The sequence below is a fragment of the Hypomesus nipponensis genome, chromosome 2 (genome assembly GCF_054491055.1).
Source record: "Hypomesus nipponensis isolate SF chromosome 2, ASM5449105v1, whole genome shotgun sequence".
NCBI lineage: Eukaryota > Metazoa > Chordata > Actinopteri > Osmeriformes > Osmeridae > Hypomesus > Hypomesus nipponensis.
In genome coordinates, this window is record NC_140362.1 from 22,475,001 (window position 1) to 22,502,947 (window position 27,947).

A 27,947-nucleotide genomic window follows, 5' to 3' on the forward strand; every position below is an offset into this window, starting at 1 on the left:
ATGTCCAGCAGCCACCCCCTCTCCTCACACTGGGTCTTTACCTTCCTCTCATCCTCCTGTTCTCTCTCTCTCTCTGCACCCCCCCCTCCAGCTCCCTGCCCCAGCCCTCCTGTCTACCCTGGAGGAGCAGCTGGGGGAGGCACGTGGGGAGGTGGGCCTTCTGAAGGAGAAGCTCTCATTGGCTGAGCAGGATCTGGAGTTGAGCACAGAGCGCCTGGTGCGCGTCCAGGCAGAAGTAAACGCTCTCAGAGACACTCAGCTGGAGCAGGAAGACACGAACACACGGCTCAGAGACAAGATCTCACGTCTGGAGGTGTGCACAGACAAGTTCATCTCTCTCTCACACACACGCACAGAAACACACACTCACTGGGCCTCATTTACTAACAGGATTGCGCCCATTTCAGGCGTAAAATAGCGAACATAAAACCGTATTTACAAAGGCAGCGCACTTGAGTAAAAACGCAGATTAGCTCTGCTGGGAGGGTGTAAGGGAGAGTGGGTGTGTGCCGCAAAGAGATGGGAGGAGAGGTGTAGTTCTTCCTTGTAACATGTTAATGTTAGCTGTAACTTCGTCAACCAATATTTGTATCTCCTGTTCGCTGAACCTTCTTTTACTTTTCCTCGAACCCACCCATGGTGGCAGTAACGAGGATCTGGTTTGATAAATACCACGCAAAAGGCGGAAATACACCGTGCGCTAGCTGCGTATATAGTTGGGCAAAGGCGCAGATTAAGTTGTGGTCGCAATGTCAGTAAATGAGGCCCACAAAGTCACGTATCCCTGGTGTGTGTGTGTGTGTGTGTGTGTGTGTGTGTTCAGGCCCAGCTGCAGACCACCAGTACAGAGAGCTCTGAGGCAGAGCAGGTCCTCCAGGGGCAGGTGAGGCAGGGTAGGCTGGAGCTGGACGAGGCCAGGAGGGCAGCCTCCCGGCTGGGTCAGGAGCAGAGGGAGCTCAGCCTGCGTCTGGAGGAGATGGAGCGAGAGAGAGACTCACTCACACTCAGCAACACCCAGCTGGAAGAGGCCAGGAGGCAACAGGAGAAAGCCCTGGAGAAACTCAACAAGGAGGTGAGGAGGACGGGGAGGAGGAGGGGGACGAGAGGAGAGTCAGTATACAGAGAATAATAAAAGTATTGATGCTGAAAATGCAACCATGAACACATCCAAGGTCATTGATAAGGAGGTTATTCTGAAGAAGGCAGGGCGGAAGGAGTCACGATAATGGAAAGGAGTTTGACTTTGGTTTATTAGTCGAGCGCCCGGATCAAACAATCAGTTCAAGACAAACTGATGGCATGAGTGAAACTCTGTCTCTCAGCCATGCTTAAATACATTAGTTGGACAGTACAGATATACAATGCACAGAATTACTTCCTTAACGGGTCTTCAGTGGTCAGTGCACTGATACACTATAGTATTCAGCAGTTGAGGTGGTCGTTAATTACATTCAAGTCATGATTTGCCTCACAGTCTCCTAACTGTGTGGGCTGTGTGCTATAGTCTGCTCAGTGGAGGCCCGCTGCAGAACCTCTTGACCTTACAGATACTCAGGCTTCACATGTACACAGAAAATCTGCCTTACAGTCATGTCCAGTATTCTACTGACAACAGCCACTCTCCTCCTCCCTCCTCCTCCTCCTCCTCCTCCTCCCCCCCCCCCCCCAGTATGACAGTGTGTGCTCCTCCTCCAGAGAGGAGGTGCAGGCTCTCAGGGCTCAGCTGGAGGAGCAGAGAGAGAGGACTCGCCGGGAGACACAGGAGGCGCAGCGCCATGGCAACGACACCCAGGCTGAGCTGGAAAGGAGTCAGAGCACCCTGAGGAGACTGGAGGAGGAGGTGTGTGTGTGTGTGTGTGTGTGTGTGTGTGTGTGTGTGTGTGTGTGTGTGTGTGTGTGTGTGTGTGTGTGTGTGTGTGTGTGTGTGTGTGTGTGTGTGTGTGTGTGTGTGTGTGTGTGTGTGTGTGTGTGTGTGTGTGTGTGTGTGTGTGTGTGTGTGTGTGTGTGTGTGTGTGTGTGTGTGTGTGTGTGTGTGTGTGGTGGGTGGGTGGGTGGGTGGGTGGGTGGGTGGGTGGGTGGGTGGGTGGGTGTGTGTGTGTGTGTGGGTGTGACCCACTGAGTCACAGTCACCCCATAAAGCACTTCCAGAGCCTGTTTGTAGACAGACTGAATAGGTTTTAATGTTGTACAGCAAGCTTGGGCCCAACTAGTCAAGTATGGTAATTTTCGGACTATAAGGCGCACTGTTATATAAGCCGCAGCAGCTAAATTGAATGATGTGTACATATATAAGCCGCACTGGACTATAAGCCGCAGGTGTTTTAATGTATCATTACCATATGTAATTAGTTGTCGGGAAAGAGATGGCTGCTTGAGGAAACTCCCATGTATTAACCGTTAGCCGTTAGCTGTAAAAATCTATAGATTAGCCGCACCGGTATATAAACCGCAGGGTCAAAACATTGGACAAAAGGAGAGGCTTATAGTCTGAAAATTACGGTAGTATGTTAAGTGGGGGAGTATCATAGATTTGAAGTACAGTTTTTCTACCTCTGCAGTTAAACAACTATGTATAAATCTAAAATTAGCTTGGTTGAATTTGGTTATTTGAATGACCTTTTTCACCTGCTTTTTAAAAGAAAGTTTGGAATCCAGTATGACGCCAAGGTACTTCAAATCTGATACCACCTGGAGCTTCTCCCCTGACACAGTCATTACAGACATCTGGCTCAGTAGCATCTGTTGCCCTCTTTGTGAAGAACATGCAGACAGTTTTTTTTTTTTTCACATTGAGATGCAAACACGAGTCACTGAGCCCCTTTGTAACCTGGACCATTCCAGTAGTGAGTTCTTGTGCAGCTTGTTGTTTGCTCTTTACATGCACGTGTATCACGGTATTATCTGCAGACAGACAGAAGGCAGATCATTAATGTACAGGCTGAACAGGAGGGGCCCCAGTATTGACCCTTGGGGGACGCCCACATCATAGTTAAGAGTGGGCGACAGCTCATTGCTCACTCTGACACACTGAGTTCTGCCTTCAAGGTTTGATTTCATCCACCTCAAGGCATCAGGGGGAAAAGTTGAACTTGGACAATTTTGTGATGAGAATCTCATGGTTAACAGAATCAAAAGCCTTCCTTAGATCCAGAAACACAGCTCCACAAGGCCCCCTTTGTCATATGTAGTTATTCACGTCAGCAGGGTCGTCCGATTTAAAGATGGCTGTTATTATAGCCGACTTCCATACCCTTGGAAACACCCCCAGACCAATAGATGTGTTGGTGACCTTAGTAATGGGGCTAATGAGTGACTCTTTGTAGTTTTTAAGAAAACTAGAATCCAGCCCAAACACATCTTTGTTTTATCACATACAGTATATATGTGTGTGTGTGTGCGTGCCAGGTGTCCCGGCTGAAGAAGGAGCAGCTCCTGGTATGTGAGGAGAGGGACAACTCCCACCTGGACAAGGAGCTGCTCACCAACCGCCTGCGCCACCTGGAGGCAGAGCAGGAGAACAGCAGGAGCAGCCAGGCTGAGAAGGCCAGGGAATTGCGCCTGGCGGAGGTACGGAGGGAGGGGAGAGGAGGGAGAGGAGGGAGAGGAGGGAGAGGAGGGAGGGAGGGAGGGAGGGAGGGAGGGAGGGAGGGAGGGAGGGAGGGAGGGAGGGAGGGAGGGAGGGAGGGAGGGAGGGAGGGAGGGAGGGAGGGAGGGAGGGAGGGAGGGAGGGAGGGAGGGAGGGAGGGAAAAGGAGGGGAGGGGAGGGATGCACCTCTGGTCCTGAAGGATCCTGGCTGGAAGGGAAGGGCTGGGCGGTATGGCCTAAAATGTTCATCACGGTATAATTCGTAAGCACTGACGGTATCGGTATTTATCACAATTTATTAGTTATTCTTAAAATGTCATGACAATGCAATCCGCACTGCAGCGGCTAATCTACACACACTTGGACGGATTTGGATTGGGTAACTCCGGTGTGTCACTGTCACATGCGTTGAATTTTCCAAATTTTGCAGCGTTTAATTGCCACGGAATATCGACTTCTCAGTAGCCTACGCCTTCAACAGTAGTCTACGTTTATGGGATCGCAAAAAAACCTGTTAAATATTTGTAGAGTTAGCTCTAGCTACAAACAATTATTACATGGCTGAATACTTGATTCTGTTGGCCTACAATAACCATACATTTCACAATTCTAACCAACCTGCCATTGGATTTGTCAAACGCATTCTGGTAGATTCATTTTCGTGCACATGCATGGCTTTCAGGTGGTGAAAGAGATTGCTAGTGTTTGGCTAGCACAATTCGACGACACAACTTACAGACTAGGCTGCTGCTTGTTGGTTGATGTCGGATAACTCAAATAACCAAATAATTTCAAAACGACAGAGGCTCAATTTTTTTTTTTTTTACCAATCCTTCTTTGTCCGGCAAATCAACCACACTGGGGTTATTTCAAACATCATTAACGCTTGCTTACACTTGCCAACAAAAGCAGTTTATTCATATGAATGTTTGCTTCCTCTGGACTTGCGCTAGCTTGTTTGTTGACTTTCATTGGCTGGCACAATGCGTGCAGCGTCCATGCTGCATGTTTTATTTGTAAAAGATACAAATTAGAACCAGCCCACTAGGCTGTATCACTTGACTTATATTTGATACCAAACAGAAGCACTCTACTAATACATTTATTAATATATCGTGATAAATGAATCCATATCATGGCACAACGCAATACCAGTATTTGCGTTCATACCGGTATACCGCCCACCCCTACTGGAAGGACGACATTTTATTTTTATTGTCATGTTAACGGTGCTGTGTGTGTGTGTGTGTGTGTGTGTGTGTGTCAGGACAAGCTGAAGCGTGTGGATCTGGAGCTGGAGGAGGAGAGGGGCACTGTGGAGCTGCTGACAGACCGTATCAGCAGGAGCAGAGACCAGGTACACACACACACACACACACACACACACACTGATAAACACACACACTGATATACACACCAGTGTTGTAGTACTCCAGGCCGGTCTTGTCACGGTAACATTTGTCTCTGACAAAGAGGACTGGATTTTATTTCAAGACCACAACTGCGGGAATATCACTAAAAAGGCCAACTAAAGCAATGATGCTAATGATGAATATAAAGTTATGTTACATCAACGTTGACTCATGGCAGCTGCATACCTCTCATGACCTCATAATGTGAAGTTAAACGCTGCGGTACGGCGCTCCTTCACTTGGGGGAGAGAGAGATGTGAAAGCAAAGAGCGAGTAGGCCTACTACTGCGCCTCTCAGAAAAATAAGAAAAGGAACATTTCAGCTGTTTTGCCATAAGCACACAGCACTACTTTAAGAGTGCTATGTTTTAGTTCAAATACAGTTACAGATCAAATCTAACTTAGGCTATTACCTAGTCAAACCCTACTGCTTGTGTATTTTGAGTGGTCTGGTCTTGACCCGGTCTCGCCCTGCCTTGGTCTTGGTCATGACTTGATCTCGGTTTAGGTGGTCTGATACACACACGCATACATACACTGAAACACACACGCATACATACACTGAAACACACACTGAAACACACACTGAAACACACACTGAAACACACACTGAAACACACACGCATACATACACTGAAACACACACTGAAACACACACTGAAACACACACTGAAACACACACTGAAACACACACTGAAACACACACTGAAACACACACTGAAACACACACTGAAACACACACTGAAACACACACTGAAACACACACTGATACACACACTTGACACAAACATGGACACTGACAGCTTGACTTGTCCTTTTCCTCTGTGTGTGTGTGTGTGTGTGTGTGTGTGTGTGTGTGTGTGTGTGTGTGTGTGTGTGTGTGTGTGTGTGTGTGTGTGTGTGTGTGTGTGTGTGTGTGTGTGTGTGTGTGTGTGTGTGTGTGTAGATTGATCAGCTGAGAGCTGAGCTCATGCAGGAGAGATCCTCCAAACAGGACCTGGAGCTGGACAAGAACGCCCTGGAGAGACATGTGAGAGAGAGACATAGAGAGACATAGAGTGACATAGACAGACATAGAGAGACATAGAGAGACATAGAGAGACATAGAGAGACATAGAGAGACATAGAATAAGAAATGGTTACTGGAACAAATTCCACTCTGTGACCTCAGATTTCAAAGGTCTTAGTGACCTCTCAAAGGTCAAAATCCTCCTAGGAGAAGGAGACAGGGCATACCTTGCTGCCCAGTATGTATCAGTATGCCACAACCTGAGAGACAGTGAGTGACCTGGACACACAATGCACACACACAAAGCACACACACAACATTTACTGTGTGTGCGACTGACGTGTATGTGTATATATGTATATATAATAAAGTACTTAAGGTTATGGTAAAGTTTCCTTTAATATTTCAACTGAATTTCCCATGTTTGGTTGATTAGAAGAATTAGAAGATATGAATATTGTTTCTGTGTTCTGTGGTTCCAGCGTTGCTTTGGCAATATGAATATTTGTTTCTTAATGCCAATAAAGCCAATTGAATTGAATTGAAATTGAATTGAATTTTGAGAGAGAGAGACAGAGAGACAGAGAGAGAGACAGAGAGAGACAGAGAGAGAGAGAGAGAGATGTGAGAGACATGAGAGAGAGAGAGACATGAGAGAGAGAGAGACATGAGAGAGAGAGAGAGAGAGAGACAGAGAGAGAGAGACAGAGAGAGAGACAGAGAGAGAGACAGAGAGAGAGACAGAGAGAGAGAGAGACAGAGAGAGAGAGAGACAGAGAGAGAGAGAGACAGAGAGAGAATGAGAGAGAGAGACAGAGAGAGAGAGACAGAGAGTGAGAGAGAGTGTGTGTCCTATGTAATAATAACACCTGTCTGTCTGTCTGTCGTCCTGTGCAGATGAAGGAGCTGAGAACTCGTGTAGCAGACATGGAGGGCCAGTCTCGCTCCTCGGCCGGTCTCTCCCAGCTGGAGGCTAAGATCCAGGAGCTGGAGGAGAGATTACATGCTGAAGACAGGTAGAACTACACACCCCACAATGCACCTGTTCAACAGCACACTTCTGCTTCCCAGGACTGCTCCCTTACTTACAGTATCTTCACGTGTGTGTGTGTGTGTGTGTGTGTGTGTGTGTGTGTGTGGGGAAAGAGAGAAGAGCTCCTTGCTGGCCTCACAGCGTCGCCTAGAGAGGAAGCTGAAAGACCTCAACATGACCTTGGATGAGGAGAGACACCAAGCCTCTGAACAGAGAGACCAGGTACTTTCTCTCTCTGTCTCTCTCGCTCTCTCTCTCTCTCTCTCTGACTGAGGGCTGTCTTGCAGCTCTCTCTTTCTCTCTCTCTCTCTGTCTCTCTGACTGGGGGCTGTCTCTCTCTGTCTCTGTCTCTCTCTGTGTCTGTCTCTGACTGAGGGCTGTGTTGCAGCTGTCCCTGCGTGTGAAGGCTCTGAAGAGGCAGGTGGATGAGGGGGAGACGGAGGTGGAGAGGGTGGAGGTCCTGAGGAGGAAGACCCAGAGAGAGATGGAGGAACAGGTGGAGCTGAAGGAGGCTCTGCAAGCCAGAGTCACCGCACTGGAGACCGAACTCAAGTATGTGTGTGTGTTTTTGTGTATGTCTCTCTGTGGGTGCGTATCTTCCTGGAGGTGATATGACTTCAGCTCACCTGCAGAGGGAGCTGTGTGACTGTTACCCTGAGGGATCTGTCCTGTATACAGCTGCGCTGCGCCACAGACTCAACTCAGGCCGCCACATATTGCGTTTCGTTATAAAAAAAGTTTTAACGCTATTTAAAACATGCAGCGTATTAGTTCAGCTGCATATCCTTTCCCTGCTCTCCCTCCGTCTCTCTGTCACTCACGCGTCTCTCTCACATACAGACACACAATCACAACGTCACAACACAGCACACGTTAGCAATGACGCTATGCGATATCAGCGGGCCTTCAGCATTAGTGTCGTGCTGAAAGTCTAGGAAAGTTTAGGTTATTTTTCGCTAGGTACCTACGAACATGTCTTAATCTGCTAGACAAGTGGGTTCCCCTTCGTTCTTTTGGTGAGCAGTCTCACGAGCCCTACTTACACGTCGTCATGGAGCCGACCAGCTAAATTGTTATTTAGCACTAGCGTTAATACCTGCATATATGCAGGCTTCAACCAGTGCTGCTCAAGCAGAAAGACAGCGTCAAGGAGAGAAAGAGAGAGATTTGTCTGGCATTGAAGAAAGAGTAGGAGAGGAGGACAGCATCCAACATAATACGTACATATTTAATAAAAACAAGTTCTGTGTAACAAATTAGTAACAGGAATTATGTTGACCCCCCCCCCCCCCACAAATAGTTTTCTAATCTGTGGTAAACACTGCAGTCTGTCTACAGTCCAGAACTGCATCAGGACATGATGATAGTGATGATGATGATGATGATGATGATGATGATGATGATGATGATGATGATGATGATGATGATGATGATAGTGATGATGATGATGGTGGTGGTGGTGATGGTGGTGATGATGATGATGATGTGTGTCAGGAGGAAGACCCAGCAGCGGCAGGTGCTGGACTCTTCGGCCCTGAGCTCTGAGGAAGAGGATGAAGACCTGTACGACCCCAGTAGCATCAGCTCCATCCTCACAGAGAGTCACCTGCAAACCAGCTCCTGCTGACCATCTGCAGACCAGCTCCTGCTTGGGGGGTGAGGGGGGGCGGGGGTGAGGGGGACGTAGAGTAGGGGGTGGGGGATGGATACATGTAGTTTTTTCAAGCACTGGAGTGAAAGGGGTTCTTTTAAAGCACTACGCAGATAAAAGCACAAACACACATCACTCTGCTGGAGCACATCACTCTGCTGGAACACATCACTCTGCTGGAACACATCACTCTGCTGGAACACATCACTCTGCTGGAACACATCACTCTGCTGGAACACATCACTCTGCTGGGACGCTGGAATGAATGGGACATGCAGGTGCACTAATCACTACTGAGATATACAGAATAACTCATCACTGGACCACACACACACACACAGGTACTGACCAGAGTGTGTGTTGCTGAACAGATACCTTTAGAGGTACCCAACACACTACAGAAGGATAGACCAGCCGAACAATCACAACTCATCGATCTTTCAGGAAACACATGAAGGTACTGTAGACTTAGCATTGCTGTGAGTTACCTAGTGTTTGGACAGCCTTATCAGACAGAGACACACACTTAGCATTGCTGTGAGTTACCTAGTGTTTGGACAGCCTTATCAGACAGAGACACACACTTAGAGACACACACTTAGAGACACACACACAGAGACACACACACACACTTAGAGACACACACACACTTAGAGACACACACACACTTAGAGACACACACACTTAGAGACACACACACTTAGAGACACACACACAGAGACACACACACAGAGACACACACACAGAGACACACACACAGAGACACACACAGAGACACACAAAATTCTATGCATTCATCCTGGACGGTACATGAACATAGTTTGAGCTCGTTCTGTACTGTGTACTGTGGAAATCCACAGACCAAATCTTCATACAAACATCCGCTGAAAACAACCACACGTGAATCAATGAGACTATTATGTTTATATTTTTGTTATGTGCGCAATCAACTGTTTTCTGCTGCAGATGAACCAAATATGATCATGTCTTGACCGTTATTACATTTATTCTCACTAAATGAATGCTGGGTTTATAAAACTTTTCTTGATGTTTGATCTGCTTCTGAGAGCAGCTGTTGTCGTCCTCATGCTCAGTAATGTGTTTTAAGTTGCTGCTCACCTTCTATGCATTCCATACCACAACTCAGAGAAACCTGTGAATCACAACGATGCCTTAAAGTTGATTGAAAATCTCCTTGATATTAATTGATCTTATTGTTATTTCAAAAATCTTTCATTTGTTTTTGATCGCTGTACTTCAGCTTAGGTAATTGAGTGCTTTATCCCAGGAATCGATTGCTAGTCCTCACAGTTGTCTGAAGTGCTGTGATGTCATTTCCTTGTTTGGCTTGAAGCCCCCTGTGTGTGCAATCACATCCTGGAGTCCCAAATATACAAGGTCATTGTTCAATACATGATTACTGATAAGAATATTTTAGTACTGTGCAATTTCAATACAGGACCGTTTTCTCCTGAAAATAAGTTTAGCTAAAATAAAATGTATAATCAAATAAAAAGTCAAATCACTGCCTTTCTGTGTCCAGGGTTTTTCTAGATACCTCTGCTTGAGTTCAGCTTTCCCAGTCTGAACTGACAGTAACATAGGACTGGATGCAGTTTGTACTGGTAATGTCATCAATGAATTATAACAACAATGTGTCTGTTATCTTTGACTTTGTGTGTCTCAGTTCTGTGAAGGGCCAGTCTCCTTAGAAATCCCTTAGTCATTGTTTTGTGCGTCTGGCTCACTAAGACCTTAAGAGTTTAAGTGGCAGTTAACCATTCTGTGGGACTCAGCCGTGCATTACCTTATGTTATGGTTATGAAACTGTTATCCCATCAGTCTACAAAATAAGACATCATGGGTGTCGACCTCCTAGCAGGCTGGAGGTGATTCCTGAGTGGATACCTGTATCCTTGTACTCAATACACATCAAACACACTGTGTATGACTGACAGTTAGAAAATACATTCATTGTCATACAGAGTGATCATGTATGTGACTTTCCTGTGCCAAGCCTCTGTGCTGACTCAGTTTATCTACCCACCACACACTCTCACACGCGCACACACACATTCCACCTCTCCTATTATCATGCATCAGCACTGCAGGGAGTTAGGCTGCAGCACCTGGGTCAACACCATCCCACTGAGGGCTTGAACAACACGGTTTGTGTGTTGTGGGGAACATGGAGCATGTCTTCCTGGATGTGGAGCATGTCTTCCTGGATGTGTCTTCCTGGATGTGGAGCATGTCTTCCTGGATGTGGAGCATGTCTTCCTGGATGTGGAGCAGCTCAGTAGGTTTCTGTTTTCCATAAAAGAGTGATGGAGATGAAACATAACATGTTTACATAACATGTTTTCATCCTATGGTTTCCCATGTGATTTTCTGTAGCCTGGCTTTACCCCTCCCCTTATTTGCCTGTGTGTGTCTGTATGTGTTTGTGTATGTGTGTTTATGGAAATGTGGTTTGGCCATGCACGGGTCAGTTAGCCTTACACAATTAACTGCTTCCTTGCTCACCTCTCTGATAAAGCCCTTGCTCATTGAGTACACCACACACACACCCCCCACACACCACACACACACCACACACACACCACACACACAGGCTCGCTGAGTTCACAGAACACTGGATGAGGTGTTCCGAACATCAGAGAGTTCTGAGTTCCAGATGAGACAAAGCAGGCAGGAAACACAACACCCTGAGAGACCAACAATAGAGCCAGCATTCCTTCCATGGGCCAGGAGTGCACGTATCAGGCTACCTTACTGTGAGCGTGGGATTTGGGAAACTCTTTTAGAAGCCTGACTGTTTTCTGTTGTTTATCTAGCAACGCATGCAATCTGATGGACAGCTTCTGAGTTGCGTTTCTGCCAACACAACAGAGCAGAGAATGTTTGGAATGTGTTGGATTGTTAACATTTGTGAGCCGTTCAGCCCAAAGCAGGTCTACACTCCTAATGGTACAATAACTCTGCATTCTGTTTGTTTCTTCTTTTCTAAAGACACATTTTTTAAAGGAATTTCAGTTTTAATCGTATAGATAATGAAGAATAACAGGAAATGTAGGGAGTCAGAAAGGGGAGGACATGGCCCCAGGCCCTCCCCCTGCATGGGGTCCTGGCCCCCTCCCCCTGCATGGGGTCCTGGCCCCTCCCCCTGCATGGGGTCCTGGCCCCCTCACCCTGGGTGGGGTCCTGGCCCCCTCACCCTGGGTGGGGTCCTGGCCCCCTCACCCTGGGTGGGGTCCTGGCCCCCTCACCCTGGGTGGGGTCCTGGCCCCCTCACCCTGGGTGGTGAGACGTTCCCCACAGGAGCTTCTTCCTCTGTGGAAGGCTGGGATGTTTCTCTGATCTTCCCAGACTCCAGCAGGTCTCCTGGAGCCTGCCATGTGAGGGACCATGAGGGGAAGGAAACTAAATCCAAATCCTTCACTCATCCTCATCCCAACTTCATCTTCATCTCGGCCATTTCACTTGTAATCCTTCAGATCGCTCGACTCAACTGTATTAGTAGTCAGTCTTTTCTGGACGTCAGAGTAGTGAGCACCAGTCTAAACCAGTTTCTATCTGTGATGTAGGAGTAGATTACCTGATGTTTCTCCTGCTGGGTAAGCCTGCAGGAATGTTATCTATGATTGTGGTGGCCCAAAAACTGTGTGAAACTACTAGCACTAGACTGTCCAAGATGACCTCACTGACTAAGAGCTGAAGGTTTACCTCAGGTGAACTAGCATTGACCCTAAGAACATGATGAGACACATAACAAGATCTTAGTGACAAACTCACTGACCGAGGTTACAAGCAAGGACCTAGGATACACCAATTAGGAATCGACTGACCTAGGACATCAGGGAATGTCCACTAAAGAGACAGGAATGGCAACATGACTTGAATAAACTGCAGAGCCGACAGAAGTAAACCCTGACTGTTATGAACTGATAAGGAGAGAACCTAACAGCTGACGAACTGACGCAGGTAACAAGAAGAGAACAGAATAGACCATGTACAAGAGTATATAAGTGACTTGATCAGTATACCATGTTAAGCTTATCCACTGCGGAGAAGCTCACTGTTTTTTTGTTTTTTGTTTGTCATTTAGCAGACGCTCTTATCCAGAGCAACTTACAGTAAGTACAGGGACATTCCCCCCGAGGCAAGTAGGGTGAAGTGCCTTGCCCAAGGACACAATGTCATGTTGGCACGGCCGGAAATTGAACTGGCAACCTTCAGATTACTAGCCCGATTCCCTAACCGCTCAGCCACCTGACTCCCTGTTTGTATCTTTGATGCTATTGAACCAGAAATCCGCCCAGCCTTCCGTCTCCTTTTTGATCAACAAGCAGGTTAAGACGAGCCACGACTTGATGACATGTGATTTGACCACTCTGGGGTGTGTCAGAGATCCCAGTATGGACTGTGTGGTTGTCCTGATGTTATCATCTGGACTGAAGAGTTAGCTGTAGTTACTGAGCCAGGAGGAGCACCACCATAGCCTGTCTGTCTCCCTGAGGGCATGTTGAAAGGGATGGATTCTGTGGAAATGCAAAACGGCTACATGGTAACACGAGATGATTCTGAGAATGCAAATGAGAAAGAGCAGGAGTGCAGTCCAAAAGTTCAGCCTCTGTTCATCCACGTCTAACTGAATTACAACTATGCCATTTTGAACTGTTTCACTTGAATCACCTGTATCCACTATCCTTGTGAGATAAGCACTGGGACAGTGTTTAAATAGGCCTACCGATGACAACATGAGCCCATCTTGAGAGACCGTTGATGTCGGAAGCATCTAAGAATGTGTCTCAGTCTTCCTCTCAGACCACCAAGTCACGGGAGAACAGCTGTGGGCAGCAGAAAGGGATTGTATGGAGTCTGAGAGGCTGGCAAACTGATTTGTCACATTCAGACTCCTCGTCCTGTGTCGTGAGCAGGGTGTGTGATGGAAATATATAATTACTATGTGCAAAGTAAAGACATCAGTAAATCACGACACACAAAGGGTTATGAGGCAGATTTATATTAGTACTGTGTGTGTACATGTATGTGTGTGTGTGTGTGTGTGTGTGTGTGTTTGTGTGTGCTTGTGTGTGTTTGTGTGTGTTTGTGTGTGTGTGCTTGTGTGTTGGTTTATTTTTGAATTCCATATGCCATCCTCAGCTGTTGGTTTCCAAGCAACCATTAATGATCGTTAAGTCTTGATCCAATTTAAGGTCTGGTGCTGTTAGGACAGGGCTGAGCACTGCCGCGCTGCCGGCTCGTGATGGGACAGATGGACCAGTCAAGCCAAGTTCTCATCTCTCATCCTTATTTGTAGTACGCAAACAGAAGCTGGCCAATGGGTTCACCCAATTATGAATTAAACTCTAGTTCAAGGCTATGTCAGCTGTGGCAATTTTGATCTAGGCTATCTTCATCTCAGTAAACTTGAAGAAATTGCCAATCCCTTTGTTATTAAATAGGTAAGACTACATTCCTTAAAGTAGGCGAGTAGAGATGATTGTGTACTAAACACACCTGAGGTATTTGTCCTGCAGCTCGAGGTGCGCCGGGACAGAAAAAGATACTTGGCTGTTGAGGTCACCGCACGCGCATCGCTCACGCCTTACGTAACGAGACACGCGAAGGAGGGAACTATAGGACGCATGAAACCGTTTTCACGGTAGTAAAGAACAATAGTTCAGCGTTCAGCCAACAAACTGGTAACATCAGCAAATTGAACCAACAGAAGAAGGGTGCGCACCTATCGAGTCAAGACTTAAATATCTATTCCAGTTTATTTCAGTTTTGTCGCCGCTGTTGATAAACCTTTTGCCAAGATGAACGGGGTGACGCGGAGTCTGTGTACGTTTGAAGACATTAGAAAAGATGACAGATCATCGGTAAGTGTTTACCGATGTGTTTGTGCTTGTTCAGAAAACATTTCTTTATGTTAGGCTACATCTTTATTACCATTATTAGTGTCGTTTCATGCATAGTTGTGGGTTTGACAATGGACTCAAAACAACTACGGGTTTTTTCTACGGCAGTCAGCGCACAACCGCCCAGCTACAGAGTTCAGAAGTATCTCTGAATATGGGTCTAAAAAGTTTATAGTCTATCAGACATGTTGCAGTCAGAGCTGTAGAATATACTGTTACCTCTTGCCGTCATCACCACTCACTATATTTTTGTAGCTTAAAAAGTTCTGAAAGATGGACACGTAGCAGATATGAAATCAATGTGGAGACATGTTGCTGAAGAGAATCATGCACGAGTTAAACTGTCCTTCTGATCTGCTCAGCAGTCTGGCCAGGCTTAGGGGTTCATCTGGTCTTAGTGGACTGCCCCACGGGCTCTTCACGCCTTGTAATTAAAGTCTTAGTCTATACTTGCATGCGCACACACGCACACACACACACACACACACACACATAAACACACACATAGACAACCCTCCTCAGTTTGCCTTTACTGTAGCCTGATTTCATATCTGCTTTACGGTTGTAAAATCCAGCTACATTTCCTCAACCTCTTCCATGCTGCCCCAGGTCTGTCTAACAGTCAATGGACGTGCCCCCCTCCCCACATGTTGTATAGGTGCTACCCTATACTGGCTTCTACAATCTCATTTCACATGTTCAAACTGACACGTCGGCCCAAACACAGTTTATCAGCTCTCTGCTGCCTGCCCAGGGTGAATCATTCACCTGCTGGACTTACGACTTCCTCTCTCACTGGTCTGGGTGTTGCCATGCAACATGACTCTCACCTGATAAAGACGGTGTCCTGCCTAGCTATTTAGTAACTCTGAGAGGCCAGTCGGGAGGAGGGAGTCGAGGTATAGCTACTGATCCCTGGTCAGATCAGGGTTTCACCCTGTAATGGTTAAGATCAGGGGTCGGTATGTGTAAACTGCTCCCAGATCAACTACAACCTCTGAATGTGATATCAGTAAAGCCTACCAGGCTGTAAAACTGACAGTGAGGTGAAAGTTTTCAAACACACACTTTCTATCACACACACACACACACATCCAGTTGATACAGGAATGTCAGATTGTTTTTATATAGTGTATCTGTGAGTTAGAGTGTGTACTTTGTGTTAGCACAGGGCCTGTATATCTTGTTTGCAGTTAGAAGGTGCAGGGTGAGGGTGGGTTTAGCAACAACTTGATTACAGAATCATTTCTCCTTATCAGACTTTATGATCTACATGTGACATTATGAGTTACTCAGGTTACTGGTGACAGAGCAGGAGGTTGGATTTGGTGACACTGGAGTGTCGCTGATAACAGCATTACAGTGCTTTTTATCTTGAAACTAGCTTGAGACCTTGTGGACAGACAGACAGACAGGCAGACAGGCAGACAGGCAGACAGGCAGGAATTATGGAAACAGGACCTAGAAAGAACAGGCAGTCCTGTTCTCACCGTGGAGAGGCTAGACAGGCTGCTTGTTACAGAGCAGACTCATCTAGACCGACAGTGACCTCATGAGAGCCTCTGGACGGCTGTTGGGAAGTGAACCCCCCCTCCCTGGAGCTGTGATCAGACCCCCCTCCCTGGAGCTGTGATCAGACCCCCCTCCCTGGAGCTGTGATCAGACCCCCCTCCCTGGAGCTGTGATCAGACCCCCCCTCCCTGGAGCTGTGATCAGACCCCCCTCCCTGGAGCTGTGATCAGACCCCCCTCCCTGGAACTGTGATCAGACCCCCCCTCCCTGGAGCTGTGATCAGACCCCCCTCCCTGGAGCTGTGATCAGACCCCCCTCCCTGGAGCTGTGATCAGACCCCCCTCCCTGGAGCTGTGATCAGACCCCCCTCCCTGGAGCTATGATCAGACATGTACCGATGCTGCAACGCCGTGTGAATCATCTACATTCCCAATGATTACATGATCTCACCCTCGCCTCACTTTGCTCCCCTCATCCAGTCTTTCAGACAGAGTGAGACTGTGTGTGTGACATCACTGTCTGGGTCTGGGCCTGTGCCAGACATGACTTCCTCACTCATCTATGAGAGGAGGAGGAGGAGGAGGAGGAGGAGGAGGAGGAGGGGGAGGGGGAGGGGGAGGGGGGGGGGGAGAAAAGAGAGAGAGAAAGAGAGAAGAGAGAGAGAGAGAGAGAGAGAGAGAGAGAGAGAGAGAGAGAGAGAGAGAGAGAGAGAGAGAGAGAGAGAGAGAGAGAGAGAGAGAGAGAGAGAGAGAAACTCAAACACTCTCTGTTCCCACACCACCAGAAGAACAGGAAGGAACGGCGACTCCATCAGCATAGCCAGGTTATCAAGTGGCACCAAAACAGGACACATCACAGGATTAGTAACAGCATAGAGACCACAAACCAAAACTTAATCCGCCCCTGGTGTTTGTGTGATCATGTGAACCACCGAGAATTGCCATCCCCTCTACTGCTCTCCCATCCTTACTGCGTGACATCACCCTGTCTCTGGCTGTCTCCATGTTCCTGGGACAGGGCTGTTTGTTTAGCACCTGGACACACAAGACCCCCCTCCCCCTCAGAGTAGAGACACAGGCCTGTTCTTTGCTCTTCCCCCCCCCCTCCCACTCCCTGCTGACTGGGGCAGGTGTGTGCTCCTGTGCATGCAGTCTGCTCCAGGCCTCTTCACATCTCTCTCTCTCTCTCTCTCTCCACACCTCAGCTGCTTCTAACATGAAGGAGACTAAACATGAAAAAGAGCCACTCGTGTTGTTGATACAGTTCACTCCCGTAGTTTACACACCCTGGATAGTTGTAGATGGATTCTGTTCGAGGAGTGTTGATGGATGAGGAGATGCATCTCTGTCTGTCGAGGCAGTGGCCTCAGTATCTACAGCAATGACCGTTCTGCCAGAACAGGAAGTCCTATCTTAGCTTGCTGGTGTTGTTGATAAGGGCTCTGATGTTGTTGTCCCAGTCTCAGAGTATGTTTGTCATGAGCAGGACCAGGTGGACGTGCAGATAGAGGGTTAGGTTACAGACAGACAGGTGAGGTGGAGGGGACAGGTTACAGACAGATAGGTGAGGTGGAGGGGACAGGTTACAGACAGACAGGTGAGTTGGAGGGGACAGGTTATAGACAGACAGGTGAGTTGGAGGGGACAGGTTATAGACAGACAGGTGAGGTGGAGGGGACAGGTTACAGACAGACAGGTGAGGTGGAGGGGGCAGGTTACAGACAGACAGGTGAGGTGGAGGGGGCAGGTTACAGACAGACAGGTGAGGTGGAGGGGGCAGGTTACAGACAGACAGGTGAGGTGGGGGGGACGTGAAGCTATTATCTCTCTCTCTGCAGGGGGGCTGGTGTTTCACACTGCTTTTGATGGTTGTGTGTGTGTTTGTGTGTGTGTGTGTGTTTGTGTGTTTGTGTGTGTGTGTGAGAGAGTGGGGATTAGGTGAGCTTTTGTCAGGCCCTGGCTAGGGGACTTGATGTTTAATGGCACATTCCTGTAACATAACCTGCTCTCTTTCCCTCTCTCTTTGTATGTTGTTATCTTCCCTTTCTCCCTTTTCTACGCCTCTATCTCTCTCTCCTCCCTCTCCCTTCTCTACGCCTCTCTCTCTCTCTCCTCCCTCTCCCTTCTCTACGCCTCTCTCTCTCTCTCCTCCCTCTCCCTTTTCTACGCCTCTCTCTCTCTCTCTCTCCTCCCTCTCCCTTCTCTACGCCTTTCTCCTCCCTCTCTCCCTTCTCTACGCCTTTCTCCTCCCTCTCTCCCTTCTCTACCCCTCTCTCTCCTCCCTCTCTCCCTTTTCTTATGCCTCTCTCTATCCTTCATCCTCCTTCCAAGTGGGATTAATCACTCAGGGACAGAGGAGGTGTTCATCTGCTCTCATGACCCTGCTTGGCCCCCTGCTTGGCCCCCTGCTTGGCCCCCTGCTTGGCCCCCTGCTTGGCCCCCTGCTTGCCCCCTGCTTGGCCCCCTGCTTGGCCCCCTTGGTCCCCTCTCAGTTAACCTCTTTCCCTTCACTTTTCTGTGTCTCCATCTCTCTCTTTCCCTAACTCTCTCTCCCCTCTCTCCTTTAATCCATCTCTCTCTTTCCCTAACTCTCTTTCCCCTCTCTCCTTTAATCCATCTCTCTCCCTTTCTCCCTTTCTCTCCCTGTCCTTGCCCTAGTCTAGCTGTATTTGTTCAGGGTATTTGCCTACCTGCCCAGGTAACCAGGTGATATATGGTCCTTTCAACTAAAAGCCTGCCATACCAGTCTATCTGTATCTCTCTCACGCGGCCCTGATCATTGTTACACAACACCTTGCTTATCATTCTTACTATGCATCCAACACAGTGCTGCCTGCCACACACACACACACACACACACACACACACACACACACACACACAGATCCTGTGTGGCAATGTGCATTCCTCCTGTCCCAAACTCCAGCCAACTGTTTGACTGATAATCACTATGCAAATGTTAACAGCAACAGAAGTAAAGGTTAATGTGTGTTCACCTAGCTGCTGGTGACTTTCCTACTGTTCTCTGCATGTGAGTTTAGACTATGACAGACAGCTATATACACTGAGGAGAACAAGATGTGGATGTTGGATTGAAAAGTTTCCTACATTACTAATAACAGTCCTTGTTCCTTATATACACACACCCACCTATGTGTGTAAAATCATGGGACAGATGTAGTCACACAAACACACCAGATTGTAAATACAAACATGCGTCACTACAGTAGGAAGGGCACTACAGCCTGGGCTGTGATTGGTTAGGGGAGTTGAATAACAGGGAACTCCCTCAGTATTTGTCTGTGTATTGTCCTGATCCCTCCTTCTCTCATTGTGTTGGACAACCAAGTTGTTTATGGCTACTGTGAGACTTAGTTGCCATGGAAATGTTCCTTTCCACTGCACCACTTCCCCAGCCCACTCTTCCCAGAAAAAGGGTGTTCCAATGGCTGTGAGACTTTTCCAAGAACGGCTTTATTACAAACAGAACACAAGTCTAACGGAATATTCTGGTCTCTGTGTTCTCCCTCTCCTTCCTGTATCCCCGCTCTCTGTTCTACTGGGCACTGGCTTCCAGCCTCCCTCCCTCCCTCCCTCCCTCCCTCCCTCCCTCCCTCCCTCCCTCCCTCCCTCCCTCCCTCCGAGAATTACTCACTTTCTCCCCCCTCTTTCTCTTTTTTTCTTCACTCCTTATAGCAGTTCCCCCTTCTCTCTCGCTCCTTCTTTCCATCCCATAACGGGCTCTTTGTTGACTCTGTCCATCTCATCTCTTCTTCTCCTTCTTCAGGAGGGGTGCAGGCGACTGCGTCTCACTCTGCACGACCAGAACCAGGCCAACCGGAGCTCAGAGCTGCCCAGGAGCAAGGTAGGATCCTGCATCCTACACCCTGCATCCTACACCCTGCATCCTACACCCTGGGCAGGCTAACCCATAGACAGAAGGCAGAGGGGACCCAGTCAAACCAGCACAGTCCCAGTGGAGGGCAGAGCATGTGCAGAGCATGTGCAGAGCATGTGCAGAGCATGTGCAGACCAGGTGCAGAGGAGTCAGGACTCTGTTGAGTGACTGACGAGGTGAGGCCCTGGGGTCTGGACCTCAGAAGAGAACACGGATAGTTCAGTGTCTAGAGGTGACCGTGTGTCTGGGTTTTAGTCTGGATGGAGTTGTGGGGGTCTGGTGCTTGTCTCCTTGTTGAGCCAGTGTCCTGTAGCCTTCCTGGCACATCCTGTGGTTTGTTGTGTTCTGTGCCAGTGTACTGTAGACTCTGTGTTAAAACATGCTACCAAGCACCCTTGCAGGTTCCCTTCCCCAGGTTGAGCAGCAGTTTACACATACAGACTCACAGCTCATAAATATAGCTGCCATCCGGTTTCCATCAACTCTCATACAAGACCTCTTAAAACTCAGAACAAGTATTGTTCTTACTGGGGGGCTGGACTGCCAAAGTTATATAACTCTCTCTTTCTTTCTCTCTCTTTCTATCTCTCTGTCTCTCTGTCTCTCTCTCTGTCTCTCTCTTCTTCTCCTCTGCCTGGTCCTCCTTCCTCCTCAGTGTATTGTGACAGCGCTGATCTCCATAGTGATTAGGGGGTAAATGTTCTGTGTACTGATTATAGTGGCTGTACACACTCAAACCCATACACACATATTTACGAGCGCACACACACACACACACACACACACACACACACCACCAGCGCCTGTATCTTAACTCTCCTCTGCTCTAATTCCCAAACCTCCAGCCAATCGGACGAGCTTTTGCTGTGGTTCAGCCAACCAGTGAGGGGCCGGCTTTGAAGCCTGAACCAATCAAACCTGCAGAGGAGAAGGTTGAGGTCATCAAGGTGGGTTAAGTGTGTGTGTGTGTGATGTGTCCAGGTGTGTGTGTTATAGGTGTGTGTTATAGGTGTGTGTTATAGGTGTGTGTGTTATAGGTGTGTGTGTTATAGGTGTGTATTATAGGTGTGTGTGTTATAGGTGTGTGTGTGTTATAGGTGTGTATTATAGGTGTGTGTGTGTTATAGGTGTGTATTATAGGTGTGTGTGTTATAGGTGTGTGTGTGTGTGTGTGCCAGGTGTACCTTGAGGCCCGTAGACAGGAACATCACAGACACCAGCAGAGTCTGAAGATGCTCTCAGACGAAGTCTCCCAGATACAGGAGGTCAGAAAACACACACACACATACAGGCTCATACACGCTTTATTTCAGTTGTTGTTTTGCTCTTAGTTAACAGCGTGTGTGTGTGTGTTCAGGTGAGGTACTGTTTGAAGACCCTGAGGGAGCAGATGGCAGCTAAGAATAAAGGAGAGCAGAAGGTATGACATGTCACATGACCCGGCTTTTCTGTGTGGCACCATCATCACCTGTCACGTGTCATGCCTTTTGTGCACATTTCTATACCTAATATACTCCTCCCCCTCCCCCTAGTTCCCTGTGAATGGGTACAGAGTCACTACTACTGTTCCAAAAGCCGAGCCCCGCCCAGAGGGAGGGGCTAGCGTTGACGGACAGGTAAGCCCCTCCTCACCTGTCCATCTCCTGTCAGATCTTTGTGTGTGTGTGTGTGAGTCTGTGTGTTTTGTCTCCTGGTAATGTGAGATCAGGCTCATGATGTAAACCGATATTCCACCGTCAGCAGGTTTCTGAGTGGGAGAGAGGGATGAAGGGAGGGAGAGATGGGTGTACTAGGGCAGTAGGAAGGTGCTGATACGAGACAGAGGAGAGACAGAGGAGGGGAAGATGAATACGGAGGTGTAGAGAAGTCCTATAGATAGCTCCACATAAGCACATATAGAGGGAGGTGTAAATTAGCTTGTAACACTCAAATATGCGTTGTTTGGTGTTTCATCTGTGTGTGTGTGTGCAGACACAGTGAGAGGGAGTGTGTGTGTGCAGACACAGCGAGAGGGAGTGTGTGTGTGTGCAGACACAGTGAGAGGGAGTGTGTGTGTGTGTGTGCAGACACAGTGACAGGGACTGTGTGTGTGTGTGCAGACACAGTGAGAGGGAGTGTGTGTGTGTGTGTGCAGACACAGTGAGAGGGAGTGTGTGTGTGTGTGCAGACACAGTGAGAGGGAGTGTGTGTGTGTGTGTGTGCAGACACAGTGAGAGGGAGTGTGTGTGTGTGTGCAGACACAGTGAGAGGGAGTGTGTGTGTGTGTGTGTGCAGACACAGTGAGAGGGAGTGTGTGTGTGTGTGCAGACACAGTGAGAGGGAGTGTGTGTGTGTGTGCAGACACAGTGAGAGGGAGTGTGTGTGTGTGTGTGTGTGCAGACACAGTGAGAGGGAGGTGTTCCAGCACTTTCTGTTCCTCTCCTGAGTGTCCTCCCTCTGCATTCCTCAGGCATGTGCTCATGTAGCGTGTGTTTCGTTGACTGGGAGCCCAGCATGGGAAACTCTCCCTGGGGGTGTTCTGTCCGGACGGCTCGGTAAAGGCTCCAACTGAAACAGCATTCCTTGCCTGTGTAGTGTTTTCTGTAGCTGGAGGTCTAACTATAGCTTTCAGATGTGACTCATGTTACCACAGAGCAGCGGTTAGTGTTTCAAGGGAAAATCCTGTTTGGTTAGCAGTGGCCCTCTCTCTCTCTCTGTGTGTGCGTGTGTGTGACGCCCACAGCTCAGGCTCCTCCCACTTCCTCCTGCTTTTCATTCAAATGTGAATTCCTCTTTTACAATTTCCGTACGAGCCACATCCTTTCTCCCTCCTTAAGACTCCTTCTCCAAGTCGCTCTCTCTCTCTCTTCTAACTGGCTGTTGTTTCCATGGCATCATCCATCAGATGCAGCTGTGGAAACACAACAGAACTCCTCCTCCCAGCTCTCCAGTTGCAGCTGTGTTGATAACATCATCTCAGCACTATCATCTGTCCTACACTCTACACATAATTCAGAACTATCCTGAGGTCTGGACTAAAACTATGACTGACATCTACCCTAAGCCTACAGATCCTTAAAACAAATGTTTCTAAATGTCTGACACGTGCCTCTCTCTGTATCTCTCTGTCTCTCTCCCAGGAGGGGGATGACGAGGCGGAGAGGAGGAAGATGAGGGAGGTCAGTAAGCGTCTGTATGCTCAGCTTCAGGAGGCTGAGAAGAAACACCAGGAGGAGAGAGAGAGACTGCAGGTAAAACACACATTCAGTCATGCGTTTTCAGACCAAGTTCTAAATGTTCCCTTGGTTAACCTTCATCTCCTCCTTCCTTCTCCCTCCTCTCCCCCCTTCCTGCAGGCGGAGGGCAGTGACCTGAGGCAGCGTCTGGGGGAGCAGGAGGAGAAGCTGCGTGGCGTGGAGGAGGTGAGTGAGAGGAAGGACCGGCGCCTGGACGAGCTGCAGAGGCTGCTGGGGGGCATGGAGCAGGAGAGCGCCGCCCTGCGGGACACGCTGAGGAACCGCGAGGAGGAGCTGAGAGAACTACGCAAGATCAGGGAGGAGGGCAGGACAGAAGACAAGAGGTCAGCCAACACACACACACTCACTCACACTCACATACATACACACAGTTTTTGTATTATAGTTTAGTAACATTGTGTGTGTGTAGGTCTGAACATCTGGAGAAGGAGCTGGCCATCCTGAAAGAGAAGATTCATCACCTGGACGACATGCTCAAGAGTCAGCAGAGGAAAGTCAGACACATGATCGAACAGGTGAGCGTCTCTCACACACACACACATTTTCATCACAGTAAAATTGACTAATCGTACACGTTTCTTTGTATATTTAATATGTGTTTGTGTGTGTGTGTATACAGCTCCAGAACTCTCGCATGGTGATCCAGGAGAGAGACCGGGTGATCAGAGAGCTGGAGGAGAAGGTTGCCTTCCTGGAGGCAGAGGTCAGCACAGATCCTCTGGAGTCCTCTCTGATATGTAGTCTTTTAGGCCACTGCTTGGGGATCTCTGGGAGTTGTAGTCTTTATACTGATTGATTTCCCGTCTGTGTGTAGAACCGGGAGATGCATGATCAGATGGACTACTTCATGGGAGGTCAAAGGTCAAACTCATACCTCTCAGACAGCAATGCCCAGATTGTTTACAGGTAAACACACACAAGAACACGCATCTCATCAACTAACCGCACACCTACCCACTGTACACAAACATTACTATTACACACACACGCACCTGGTCTCAAAGTCACCTCACACCTGGGACCCCATTCTGTTATGTGGAGCGTGCGGCCTTACACAACCCTACACACACAAACTGGAAACTCACAGCTCCTATGTGTGATCATTCTGTTTTTTAAGAAGAGATGGCCAGGTACATTATTCCACCTTTTGATCTTTGGTCTCCCTCTCTCCCACACCTCCCTCCCCCTCTCTCCCACACCTCCCTCCCCTTCCCCCCCTCTCTCCCACACCTCCCTCCCCTTCCCCCCCTCTCTCCCACACCTCTCTCCCCCTCCCCCCTCTCCTCTCTCCACCTCTCTCTCTTACAGCAAACCACTCAAGCCCTCCACCTCGTCCAGTAAACCGCTTCCGTTCATCAAAGTCATCGAGATAAAGTCCTGAGCTGGAACAAGTGAACCAGTGAGGGAGAGAGAGAGAGTGAGTGAGGCTTAGAAAGAGACAGAGATTAGGAGGTAGGAACTAGAAAATGCTCACCGCCCAACCTGCAAAGCAACAGTGGACTGTAACCAGACCACACCAGCATCCCACAATCACCACCGCAATCCCCGTCTGTAGATCAGAGGCCCCAACATGGACCAGGTCCCACCCTGAACCTACACGGACACACCCCTCCATTTGGGGGGGGCTATGCAACGCTCGGGTGCTTTTAGACAAGCACTGCCATGAAACACATACAGCAGGATGTCAGGTGACAGGAAGTTGGCAGACGAGTCTGGAAATGGATCTGTGTCGTAGGGGATGTTGAGAGTGACAGTTTGTTCTGTCTATTCTAGGACAGTTGGAAACCAGGCAAAAAAAAGATAGGATTTCACATCTAAATGTATTGTGTCTGTAACCCAATGACCCAGGCAGTTCCTGGTCCGCTCCACTTACAAACATTATGATTTGACCCCTGAAATGTAAAGGTGATACTGTGTTGTTTGCCCCACTGTAAATCCATATCTGTGACCTTCAAGCCCCTGTGTGTTGTGTGAACAGTCTGAGTGAAGGTCTATGTTCTTATATCTGAACTTGGTCTGCTTGTGATGTCACACACTAACTAGATAAAGTGACATCAGCACTCATGAGAATATGTGCGCCGCTCAGCAAAAGTAAATGAAGGTGAGAATGGTGGTCGTGATGATGAAGTTTGACAAACATGTTCCTCACATGTTGCACACAGTCGTGTCACACAGTCGTGTCACACAGTCGTGTCACACAGTCGTGTCACACAGTCGTGTCACACAGTCGTGTCACACAGTCGTGTCACACAGTCGTGTCACACAGTCGTGTCACACAGTCGTGTCACACAGTCGTGTCACACAGTCGTGTCACACAGTCGTGTCACACAGTCGTGTCACAATGTGAATGTGTTTCAGTTTATGGAAGTGTCCTCCACCATCCATGGATTTGTTATATATTAATATCATGTTAATATTCTGTTCAATGCTTTTCCTTACATTTCGCCTAACATTTCATGGCATTGTTCTGTTCTATTTATGTGGACATGATTATAGAAATATCATTGAAGTTAAAGTGTGTTGGTGTTATTAATTTCTTTACAAGCTATGTGTGTTTTGATTATTTAAATGAATTGATTAAAATTATGACTGCTTTATTCATTTTTGGGGGGGGATGTTCAAATAAAATAGTTTATTGTATGCAAGCTGTCATGAGAAGGGGGCGGGTGATGGGATATCTCACCTTTCAAACAGCTTTAAAGATACGGAAGCCAATCAGTGACAATGTTTTACATTTTAAAAGGCATTGAATACAACATTGACATTTAAACGCCACTGAATTTGTTGGTTTTGAATTCACCTCTTTAAAATATTAATTCATTTCCATAAAAAAAGTAAAAAATACAAAAATTCAAGGTTTGGAAATTAAGGTTGCTCAAATTCGAAAAGTAAAATCATGTTTAATATGGGGAGAACTTAGCCTGGCTGCCAGCCCAACTTCTCCCCACCCACAAAAACATTTGGTCGGGAAGTTGGGTCTGGAGGGTCTCGTATTGGGGAACAACTACAGAAAACCAGAATCTGGGCGGACCAATCAAATTGCCTGGGCGGGCTTTATACGATGATGGACAGATGATCAACAGTGACGTAATCACTCACGTCACAAAAGAGCGCTTAAGTTGAATTCGTTTTGAACAAACAACATATTACGTTGCTCTGATTGGTTGTAGGTCTATCCAATTGAGCGAAGAGGCATTTGTTTTCCAGGCTCGTTTGAAACACGCCCCGTAGTCAAAGCGCAACGGAAAGTTCTCAGACTCATATTCTGACTAGAATTATGAGTATGACAACGTCAGGCTAGGGAGAACTGCGACTCGGGAAAACTTCCTGGTTCTGAACTGGTTGCAGTTCCACTCTAGCTCCATATGAGTGCGCTAACGAGCGATTGCAGAATGAATTGAGGTCTATGGAGCGGTACCCCTCAAAATCCAATAAGTATTACGTTATTAGCTAGCACTGTGACTGGCTACCTGGTACACCCGGTGCTTTGAAAACTGGATATCTATCAGCTACATAAGAATACATAGCATGTTGCATGAATGTTAACAAATGTTGCGCCTACAGCCCCAAAGACCTTTGGGGCTGTAGGCGCGGATTGGCAGCCACGCTTCCGTACCGCCACCGGTTTGACTGTCTCTGAATGATTGCTGGACTCTGTAAAGCGACTTTGAGTACCTTGAAAAGCGCTATATAAATAAAATGTATTATTATTATAGCAGCAGCCATAAGGTACCATTTTGCTCACCTGGAGAAGCCGACTGTGCTCCGTTTTGCTCCTAGCTTCAGACCTGACCCCCGGACCGGTGTTACAAGTCAACTGGTTTTCAAGCCAACTGGTTTTCAAGCCAACTGGTTTTCAAGCCAACTGGTTTTCAAGCCAACTGGTTTTCAAGCCAACTGGTTTTCAAGCCAACTGGTTTCCCTAAGCGTACGCGTGCTGTGTTCCCTTCACGGCGGTTGTCTGTCTTGGTCACCAGATTCGTCACGCATTCACAAACATATTACTGGAGTTCTTCAAGCTACATTTATCCATTGCGGCGATCATGACTGTATAAGTGAGCACTATCCCAACGACGTATAAAGAAACTTAAGTCAAGTCTTTCGTTCTCACTTTCCACATTAAAACTATGAAATTAACTATTAATGCGTTCAAAATTTAAATGGTGAACTATGAACGTGAACAATTCATATTTACTTGTATGAACTGAACTTTGAACGAGTTCATGAGAAGTATGAACGTGCACAACACTGGAGACATCGATCAAGGGACTACTTAGGGTGGGAAAATAAATAACTATTTATGAGATAGAGATTGACTAAACTTGTTTGAACATTCGGATCCAGTAAACCTTCCAAATGTAATTATGGAACACAGTACAGCTCTAACCTTCAGGCACTCACATACGACCATGGTATATACAAACATGACTCTTGTAGATCAGCCCGTTAGTATATCTATACTCAGCTCAGCTCAGTTCAGCTGTTCCGTTGTGAAGTGTTGAGCGGTTTCAATGTAGGCCAAGTGGTGACATTGTGCCATCTGCTGGTCATGTACTGACCTGCACCTAGAAAAAACATCCTTGTAATGGTGATGCAACTCTTCAGAAGCACACAGACCTATATACACACAGTGTGTGTCACACACACATATATATGTATATATATGTTTATACCAGAATATTTC

The 27,947-nt window shown here is 47.6% G+C and overlaps 2 protein-coding genes and 1 long non-coding RNA gene across 3 annotated transcripts in view; 2 read left to right on the forward strand and 1 right to left on the reverse strand.

Moving 5' to 3' along the window:
* cgna (cingulin a) overlaps nucleotides 1-8,712 on the forward strand; it is a 20,997-nt gene extending 12,285 nt beyond the window's left edge. The window contains 10 exon segments of the mRNA XM_084669005.1: nucleotides 92-313; nucleotides 824-1,072; nucleotides 1,670-1,840; nucleotides 3,406-3,567; nucleotides 4,854-4,943; nucleotides 5,945-6,028; nucleotides 6,905-7,023; nucleotides 7,154-7,262; nucleotides 7,429-7,592; nucleotides 8,535-8,712. Of these exon segments, the coding sequence (XP_084525131.1) occupies nucleotides 92-313; nucleotides 824-1,072; nucleotides 1,670-1,840; nucleotides 3,406-3,567; nucleotides 4,854-4,943; nucleotides 5,945-6,028; nucleotides 6,905-7,023; nucleotides 7,154-7,262; nucleotides 7,429-7,592; nucleotides 8,535-8,667 (1,503 nt within the window). The 3' untranslated portion in view covers nucleotides 8,668-8,712.
* Nucleotides 8,713-14,318: 5,606 nt separating this feature from the next.
* tuft1a (tuftelin 1a) lies at nucleotides 14,319-25,849 on the forward strand. Its single transcript, XM_084669006.1, has 12 exons — nucleotides 14,319-14,579; nucleotides 19,917-19,994; nucleotides 20,873-20,974; nucleotides 21,206-21,292; nucleotides 21,385-21,447; nucleotides 21,560-21,643; nucleotides 23,147-23,257; nucleotides 23,363-23,586; nucleotides 23,673-23,778; nucleotides 23,883-23,966; nucleotides 24,078-24,169; nucleotides 24,572-25,849. The coding sequence occupies exons 1-12, from the start codon at nucleotides 14,517-14,519 to the stop codon at nucleotides 24,642-24,644; spliced, it is 1,167 nt and encodes a 388-aa protein (XP_084525132.1). The 5' UTR covers nucleotides 14,319-14,516; the 3' UTR covers nucleotides 24,645-25,849.
* Nucleotides 23,835-27,885, reverse strand: LOC146301674 (uncharacterized). Its single transcript, XR_014727295.1, has 2 exons — nucleotides 27,009-27,885; nucleotides 23,835-24,067 (listed from the first exon to the last, which is right to left on the reverse strand). It is a non-coding gene; the product is annotated as an uncharacterized LOC146301674 (long non-coding RNA).
* Between the last annotated feature and the right edge of the window lie 62 nt (nucleotides 27,886-27,947).

Excerpts from the sequence above, each read along its gene's own strand:
- tuft1a (XM_084669006.1), top strand. The coding sequence starts at position 14,517 with ATGAACGGGGTGACGCGGAGTCTGTGTACGTTTGAAGACATTAGAAAA. Across the intron at positions 20,975-21,205 it reads AGAAGGTTGAGGTCATCAAG|GTGTACCTTGAGGCCCGTAG; the intron begins GTGGGTTAAGTG and ends TGTGTGTGCCAG. Across the intron at positions 21,448-21,559 it reads AGAATAAAGGAGAGCAGAAG|TTCCCTGTGAATGGGTACAG; the intron begins GTATGACATGTC and ends CCCTCCCCCTAG.